Source organism: Nanorana parkeri, unplaced genomic scaffold (assembly GCF_000935625.1).
Source record: "Nanorana parkeri isolate BGI_ZX_2015 unplaced genomic scaffold, ASM93562v1 scaffold20, whole genome shotgun sequence".
Lineage (NCBI taxonomy): Eukaryota > Metazoa > Chordata > Amphibia > Anura > Dicroglossidae > Nanorana > Nanorana parkeri.
This window is the reverse complement of record NW_017306288.1, coordinates 3196491-3206219: the sequence shown is the minus strand read 5'-3', so window position 1 is coordinate 3206219 and position 9729 is coordinate 3196491. Positions and strand designations below refer to the sequence as shown.

The 9729-nt window shown below is 39.9% G+C and overlaps 1 protein-coding gene across 1 annotated transcript in view; it reads left to right on the top strand.

Annotated features, from left to right (window-relative positions):
• The window catches only part of CUNH14orf37 (chromosome unknown C14orf37 homolog), a 141928-nt gene that overhangs the window by 115381 nt on the left and 16818 nt on the right, over positions 1 to 9729 (top strand). Inside the window, exon 6 of the mRNA XM_018562167.1 lies at positions 4773 to 4804. Within this exon, the coding sequence (XP_018417669.1) occupies positions 4773 to 4804 (32 nt within the window). The remainder of the gene's footprint in view (positions 1 to 4772; positions 4805 to 9729) is intronic.

The following is a 9729-nucleotide window of genomic DNA, read 5'->3' as shown; positions in this document are numbered from 1 at the left end:
CGGCGTCACCCCCCCCCCCCCCCCAAAAAAAACGTTGTAAACTCGTATCTTTGAGTAAACCTGCTTTTTGCCCATGCACAGCAAAGTAACAGGCTTGACTTAACCCCATATGCCCGCAGCACATACTGTACTTACCCTTTCCCCCTCCGCTGCTGCTCCATTCCATAGTGGGAGCTAAAAGAAATATATATCTTCTAAGTATGGAGGGGCATATGACTCTTTGTGACAGTGCTGGGTCAATCTGCAGAAGAGGGTTATATTAAAGTGAACTTGTATCTTTGTTTTATGTGGGTTAAGCACTGGTTCACTTTTAAGCTGAAGCATCTGTAAAAAGCAATAATAACGTGCAGTAACAAACAAAAAGCAGTCAGATATTACATTATTAAAACGGGATCCATGAAAGTCCTTTTCTGATTGCTCATTTCCAACCTCTATACGTGGCTCTTTGTCTTGCTTAATGAGACCTTCACCTTTCTCAGGTTCTTCAGGAATTTAGAGAGGCCTCTGTTCCACTTTGCCAGTATTGCTGAAAATGGCTTCCTTTTTCTCACTGCTGATACTGCCAATGCTTTTTCCATCCGAGAATCCTGAAACCAGTTTATTTCCCCTATCTGTTCCTTTCTGTGAATGATTTTGTTACTGTATTGAGGATTATCTGGGGAGATAATCCTGGAATAAAAGACAAAAAGCAGTTCTGAAGCCTTTTTCACAATCTATTTAAAAGGATATTTTTGGTTTGTGTTTTAGGATCATAATTGTGCTAGAAAGCACTTTTACTGTCAAACGTTGATATCAAGCAGTGTTCTGTTACAGTCTTTTGCAAGGCAAGTTTTTCCTTAGCTTAGTGAATGGGTAAAATGTCACTTTGGTAAGAGGACTCAATCATGTGCAAGGAAACAACAACAAAAAAAAACAGTATTTTTGCTTGTATGGTTTGATGGAAGTCAGCAGAGCTTCACCTCATTCACTACACTGGGTGAAATTTACTTTGAAAGTGCGAATTCCCTCGCCAATTGAACAGCATATTTGCCTTTAGTAAATCAACCCCAATGTGTTAAATTTAAAAAAAAAAAATCAGTTTTGGTTGAACTCATACTTTAATTTCTTTGAACGAAGCTTGATGCATGATTTGAGTTTCCAGTTATCAATACAGATTCATTTTTATTTTATTTTACCCCCTATTAAAACTTTTTAAGAAACATACCAAGACAAGATTGCCTGGTAATGTTTTATTGAAAGCAGTAGATTTGAAAAGGTTGAACATGTCTTTTAAAATTACATAAACATATTAAATAATATATGAGATTTTAACTGTTAGGTTTATTAATTTATAGTTACAGAATTGTTTACCTTTCAGCAAAAAAAATGGGCTGAAAAACTTGGCTTATACTCGAATATATACGGTACTTTTTTTCCTTGCGCAGTACAGCCGAGACTACAGTCCAAATATTGACTGTAGATGATTGGAGAGTGTGCAATAAGTTACCAGAAAACTATTATTGATTATAGCATTAGGTATAAACAAGCTAGACAAATTTGTAGAGCCAAGTAGCAAATGCACCAAACATTATGTCTGGAGCCTAACATTTCTGAGGCTTTGCCATTGTCATCAATTTCCACACATGTTCCTGGCTGCTGGATTGGAGAGTCCAATCCAGCACTCCTAAATTCTTAAATAATCACAGGCTGTAGCTGGATGTTATGGAACCACACCATAACATAAACCCCAATGAACATCATTTATAAAAGTTGGTCTTCCTTGATACTTAAAACAATAAATATTCTCTATTTTCTTTGATGTCTAGTTCTGTTCTATTTCTTGTAATGTTTAAAGTGCTGCTCAACTCCTGCGGTCAGTACACTGACATTTATGACACATCTCTCCTTAGTTTCCATAGGAACCATCATCTTGTGATTATGTTTATTACTCATCGCTGAACTCAACTGGGGTAAATCTTGCAAAGCGTTGGAGTACTGTCAGTTTTTTAAAGCCTGCTCTAACCAAACTGGTACTTCAGTTGGATGGTGATGAGCAATCTTCTTGGAATTCAGGGGTATGGTCTCACCAACAAAGTTACCAGCTCTGCCCACTCTGCCTTGGAGAGGCCTTTTTTGCTGTTGCTGAAGGAAGCGTCTCAGCCTTACTTCTGCACTCCTCAGTGTGTAATATATTTTCCCTGCATCAGAAATTAAATATGAATTTAGGGTGAATTGAACTATTATGGTCAACCTTACCCAAGTGATTTGAACCAAGAGTGTTTAGGGAAAGAAGTGGAAATAAAACATACCTTTATCTGAAATATAATATTTTGACATTTCTTCAACTGTATCTAAAGCTAAAAGCATTTTATTATTTTAGCTTGGGAATGGGAATGTTAAGTAACCCTGTCATGTGTTTATTGTTATCTATTACCCCCCTAGGGATATTTACCCTTTGTTAATTGTTTGTATTTTATTATTTTAAAAGCTTAAAGTAGAGATTATATTATATTTTAGTAAAGGCCTCCTTGTCTTCCCCAACATCTAAGGTAAATTAAAAAAGCAGACTTTAGATTAGACTCTCCAGGCTTCTAGATGACAGTTCCATACCACTCCACTTGGTTCTCTCTCAGCAAAATTGTCCCTGCTCTACTTAGCTGCATAGACTCCTATGAGCTACTTGTACATTAGCTCTTGGAATTAACAAGGTTCATCTGGGTAGGACCTGCATGGTGCTAACCACAGACATAAGGGGGTTCTTTACTACTTTTGACCTCCGACTCAGGGGCATTTTTTTTACTCTTTTTGGCTACAGTCTGAGCACTAAGATGGACAGTGATCTGGCCCTTTGTTTAAAAAGTTTGTGGAGCCCTGCTTTTAACCTTCTGTATTCTAGATGTTAGATGCAGATTTTGCATAGTTTTATGTACAGCCCCTTCAGACGTTAGACAGCTGATTTGTTTTGAAAGAGTTGCCAATGCACAATGACGGAAAAAACAAACCTGTGCCCTTTTTTTTTTTAAGGCAGCACACTATGTGGCATGTGTGTTGCGGTGCCCTGTATTGTGGATGTGTTGTAGACTACTGTAGTTGTGCTTCTAAATGCCAATATAAATGAATGGCTCTGTAAGTGTTGTGTGTTGACTTGCGTTGCGGTAACAGGTTGTAAAGTGGAATGCATAGAAGTGAAGGCAGCTTCAGTCTGTTCAGAGCACCAAGGAAGCATGGAATTCTGAAAATTATTATTATCATTATTATTATTTTTTTTACAAAAGGAAGACCATGGCTGCTGTTCTGTATGGTCATTTTTTCTGTTTACAAAATAGGAAAATTATTCCTTGCTGAGAACTGTGTCACCATCATATTTAAGGTTTTTGTCAACGTAAGGGTATTATTAACAAAAAGAACATTGCTGCAATATTAAATATTACATAACTGTAATATCTTCTTCAAAAAAGGAAAGTCACTATGCCTTGTGGCTGTTGAGGACTGTCTTTGTATTACAATGAGAGCCTTTTAAAATAATCATGTTTTTGCATTCAGTAAAGAGATAGAGCTTTTCCCACTGGAAAACAAAGGAGCCCAGAAGCCATTTATGACATTGCCACTGAAACATGATCTGTCGGAAATAAGCATTTTCACTTTACATATTATTAGCATAGACATTATTATTATTATTATACAGGATTTATAAAGCGCTAACAGTTTGCGCAGCGCTTTACAATATAAGGAAGACATTACAGTTACAATACAATACAAGATGGTAAAGAGGGCCCTGCCCCTGAGGGCATACAATCTGAAAGAGGAGGGGGAAATGATACATAAGGAGGGATCTGTTTGGGGATGAATTATTTGAGAATGTGAAGGTTCAGTGGTTAGGTCGAGGTGGGATAGGCTTCCCTGAAGAGATGAGTCTTTAGGAACTCATCTCAGATTATAACTCAGATTATAGACATAATCTGTTTTACCTTAAAATACTCTTAAAATAGCATATTAGAAATCCAAGTAGCTACATGGTTTGACATTTTATTTTTCTGGTGTTTGGAAACTATATGAATGGGGACACTGGATGTTTAGGCTTATAAACCTTGTCACTTTGCCTGGTTTTCTTGAAAAAAACAACACACTCTCTTGCTGTCAGTCACCTTCACTATGCTCCTCGCTTCATTGGAGACCTCAGTAAAAATACTTTCCTATACCCAAACATCCTTTTAGACATGTAGAAACATGTTGCCTCCTCCCTGTCCATACACAATGAAGTGCTCAGGCCCAATCACCAATAGTAATAGTCATTAACCCGATGTATACACCAACACACCAAATGTAACATGGAACTTACACAAGGTTTAACTCCTGTCATGGAGGAATGGAGCGGCAGGGAAGTTTCAGTTGGGTGGTGGTTGTCCTTTCAAGATCAATTTTTACTTTGCCCTAAATGTGCAAAGTAACAGTCTTTTTGTAAATGAACCTGTAGGAAGAAGGATCCCTGCGTGGATCCGAAACGTTAGCACCTTATGAAGCTATGAGACATTTTGCACTTTATTAAATATATCAATGGGATTTTGATGTTCGATTCCCTGAGTGTGTGACGGTGAAATGTTTCAATTTACCACTACTGCTGCAATAGATGTTGAGGACTGGCTTAACAGAATGACACATTTTCTGTCAGGCAAAACACTTCCCAAATATATATTGCAACTGTGTATTGAGCTGCTTGCCTAGAATACAGATCATGCCAGGTTTGCCCATTTATTTTTGCTTGGTTGTAACTGTTACTGTTTTGTTCTTTTTAGTAAGAAGTTGGATGGAAAAACTAAAAGACAAGGTAAGACTTTTCTTTGTTGTCTTATTTTCAGTGGGGTGAAGAAATTCATATTAAGGACAGATTTTTTAAATTAACAATTTACATGAATCAATAGGAATTATGTATCCATTACCTAATCATGTGACTATCATTTGCTACTCCCACAATCTTTTATATCACCTAAAGCCTAAGAAAAGATGGCTGTTCGCCTTGCATTCACTGAAAAGGATACAAGACAATTTTTGAATTGAGGATCTTATTACCTTATTGGTATCTAGCTAATGCCCCAATAAAGTTTTCACCCTTGCTTCAACTTTACCAGGTATTTATTACCTCTCAAAGACACCCCAGCTTCCCCATTAACAGTGCGATCATCTGCTTTCCTCTCCAGAAGGAGGGCATACTCTTTGTTTAGGTATTATCCAGCAGCACCTACAGTACTTCCTGGACGGACATGCTGACTTTGAGATGGCTCAGTCATGCAATTCCAGGTGCCTGTGCAATAGTCGTCATTGTTCACAAATACACCTTACAATTATCGTTCAATTTTATTTGTCCTGTCATCACACCCTTGTTTAATTTCAGCACAAATAGTCCATCATGCACAGGCCAATGGAGACTTCGATAATCGTTCGTCAGCAATACTAACTGGCCGAATTTAGTTAATGGACAGAACAGATTTTTGTTTGCGCATATGCAGTGTTCATATTTTTGTTGTACAAAAGAGCTACTAAGCCATCGATTTTTGTCCGTTTTGACAAAAGTTTCCTAGTCTGCCCATTCAACCAAATTCGTCCAGTTGTACAGTAACTGCGATCGTGCACTTCCCATCATCTGGCCGATTATCGTACAAAACGCGATTGCGTTAATTTTTCGTATGTTAATCGCAAGGTGTATGGGCACCTTTACACAGATCAGCACCTGCTGTAGCCTCTCATCTTTGTGACTTGATAGGAAGTTACAATGTTGCAGTCTAATGGCTGGGTGAAAGGAATCCAAGGGAATGCCTTCTCCTGTCTGCAACTGCTCTGAGGTGAGATTGTCTTTAAAGGAGAACTATGAGGTGAGTGAAAATCGCTCATCCTCATAGTTCGAGCCGACATGTGACAATTAAACTGTCACACGTCGGCTCAATAGATTGGGAAGTCGCTCGCTAACTTCTCGATCATCTCCCTGTGAAGAGCTGTGACTGTCAGTCACGGCTCCCTGCAGGGATTCCCCCCCTCCCCGCTCCGATCCTCCAACGCTGACTGGCAGAACGGGGAGGAGGCGGGTACAGCTGGTTCTGCCTCTAGATAGGCAGTGCCAGCAGTCAATCACGCAGCTGAACGGATCTCGGCAGTAATGTAGCTCGCGATATACTGAGCTTTGGGTCAGGGGAGGACGCTACTTTATGTCCTCCCGTGACCCTTAGAAGAACTATGGGGAAAAACACTTACCCGATAGTTCTCCTTTAAGGTGTATCTAAAACCAAATTCAAAAATGTAGAATAATGCAGTTTACCAATCCTTAGATGTGGTGGCTGAATAGTTTTCTGCAAGTTTTTTTTTTCATTTTCACTGGTGATCCAGCCAGTAACACACTTCCTGTCTTAGGATGGCTGCACTCTATGGAGGAGCAACTGAGCTACCCTTATATTTAGATGGACTTGACTAACAAATTAAAGTCGAACTCCAGCTAACACTTTTTAAGCAGTTACAGTAACTGTTTTCCTTTTGTTTCCTTCAGGGATAACATTTTTACATAAATAAAATCTGACCATTGTAAGCACCCCTGTCAATGTTACATTTTGTCCCAACCCTACGTCTCCCACTTTTGCTGCACAGCTTGGTCTGTTAAAGTAAGTTGGAAATTAACAGACTTACTGGCCGGATCACCAGTAAGGCTGCCACCTTTTCTTTCAGCGAAACCCAAACACTCTAGCAATTTTTTGGGAGATAATGAGTCACTGCTTATTCATATGTAAATAACACAACCCATTCACAAGACTATTTTCAGTGGGGGGGCAGTAGCCCCTATCTTAATTTTGGTTGCCCCTGTCTGCCTGACATCATGTGTCCAGGTCTCAGCTGCCATGAAATCCGGACACAGCATTCAAAACCCGGACTGTCTGGGTGCGTCCCGGACAGGTGGCAACCCTAATCACCAGGTGAAAATAAAGGAGAAAAGCCTAAAAATGAATGCAGCCACCACATTAAGGCCTGGTTCACACCTGGGCGTTTTGTAGCACGTTCGAACGCTCTGCAAAACGCCCAAACACCAAAAATCCCATTATTTCCTATGGGTATGGTTCACACTTGGGCGTATTACCGGCCGTATGAACGCGCTACAAAACGCCCTACGCCCAAAGAAGTACAGGAGCTTCTTTGGGGCGTTTTTGTTGCGCGTTTCCATTGGGATACAGCCAAGTAGCCCTCGGAAACGCGCGTTTGTCGTGCGTTTTTTTACCGCGAATAGCGGTAAAAATGCGCGTCTCAAAACGCGGCGACAAACGCCCATATTCGATACGCCTAGGTGTGAACCCAGCCTTATTAGGGATTGCTAAGCTGCAATATGTCATATTTTTCTTTTGGGTTTAGATACACTTTAACTAAGAATTACACAAAAACATCCTTGCAGTACCCCTTTCCCCTCCCTCACTGCAAACTCAAAATACTCATTAAGTCTAGACATACAGTAGATGAATAAGGTTTAATACTTACCTTATTCCTCGCTCCAGCATCTTCTCTTCTCTAAGGTACTCCAGTTGGCAGCTGCATGCTAAAGTCAACAAGTATAATGGAGAACCAAAAGCCCTTCATTGTATGTTAAGGATAGTGAGAGCCCACCCACAACCTGGAGCATTGGAGAGAAGAGGAGAGCACCAGAGCCTCTTGGAGTGGGGAATAAGGTAGGTAGGTATTACACCTTATACCTGTACCCCTACTCTTAACAAGAAATTAACCCTTCCACTGTGGGAGGCCCACTATAAGAGTGTATTTGTGTAATTCTCAGGGTTCAGGTTTATGATGATCAAACAAATGAAACTGAGGTAGGCACTAAGCAGTCGTTATGTTCTATCACCTGTTAAATTTATAGAAATACAACATTTTTAATAAAACAGATCTGCAAATATGGTTCATCCGCTTTTTTAGTATGTATATACTAAGGTTTAGTTTCTTTTGTTATTCGACAAATGTACCTGTAAACCGGAAATGAATTTTCCCTTTCTGATGTTCTCCCACCTGAGCCATGTGCTACTGTCATTTCTTCATCTGCATTGATCTCCTGAGGTCACATTATTGTGTCTGATGCATCTTCTGCTCACATGGAGCATAGACACTTGTTTGCTTCTGAGCAATCTAATAAGCTCCAATAAACAAGCCATCCAGAGCACACACATCTTGATAATTGAATCCAAATCAACGTATTTACTTCCAGTCACTGACAGCCTGTGCTTTATAATTAAACAGTCAGAGACAGCTCAGTTTGGTGCACTGCAGATTAATCTGCATAGCTCCCAGCTTGCTGACTAATTCAAGTGGACATTGATATAAATGTTCTATTCTGAGACAGAGTGCGTGGTAGAAGCTTGTTACAGTCCAGCCTTGATTGGAGAAATGTATGATTTTTAGACAGTTGGTTCTGCAGATGTATTATCCATCTATAGTGGGAAATGGTTTACAGAATCTTAGTGACGGGCACAGTGGTGGAAGAAATACCACATAGCAGTGCAGTATAAAATAGATGGAGAAATGAAAGTGCATCTGTACTTTGCCCTTTTCTAGTAAAAGTAAGAGGCATTAAAGGATTTTTAAACCCAATGACAAAAATGTAATATATTGCAGCTTACCAGTCCTTAGTTCTTCATTACAGCATATCTCCAGGGAAAATGTCCTTTTTTTCTTCTTTGCAGTGGGGCTAGATGTGGGTTGAGCCAGATCCAGGCTAAAGAGTGAGGTGGCCATGCTAGGAACTTTTAGGGCAATAGCATTCAGGTAACGGGGGGGGTATTCAGAAGCACTTCAAGAACGTAGCCATCCTGCTACAGGAACTTGTTTTTAATGCCATTAGCTGGGAAAATCAGCAAGTTACTCTTTTTTAAAAAGAATATAAGTACTATAGATGCGTTTGCTCTAGACAGTTTAGGAAAGTTATTATACACATGTTATGTTCTTTCAGTTTTTGAACACAGTTTAATTCTTACCTCTCTGGTGGGCCATGAGTCCTTACTTCACTCTTTCAGTCAAATTATTATCAGCCTACACTTCTGGGTATGCCAAATGCCTGTGTACCCTTCTGCACACTGTGAATTTACCCGCCGACCATTATGTTACTGCAGGACACAGTGGTGATGAAGAGGCAAGCAGGAACCACAGCACATAGTGGGGGGGGGGCTAGGCATACAACATACACAGAAGTGTTGAATGTGAAGCAGCTTCCAGAGACCAGAGCTTTTGATGGGAACAAAGTGAAAACTTCCTGCCTGGCGGAGGTAAGTATTAAAGTGTATGTAGAGCCAAAACTTTTATTTTCATTTTGGGTAATTTTGCTCACTGCAGTGAGAGACTCGGGACTCGGTGGCGGAGGACGGAACCAAAGGAGAGAGGTAACTGCAGGGGGAAGAGGAGAATGGACGGACTTACAAGTTCAAACAGGTGCCATTGATACAGGTAATGAGTGCCGGACAGAGGAGCCTCTTAAAGAAGAAGGTACAGGTCTGTGAGAGCCAGAACTCTTGCTTGTTTGTAGGTGACCAAATACTTATTTTCCACCATAATTTGCAAATAAATTTGTTCCAAATCAGCCAATGTGATTTGTCTGGATTTGTTTTCTCATTTTGTCTCTTATAGTTGAGGTCTACCTATGATGCCAATTACAGGCCTCTCTCATCTTTTTAAGTGGGAGAACTTGCACAATTGGTGGCTGACTAAATACTTTTTTGCCCCACTGTATACGAAAAATCG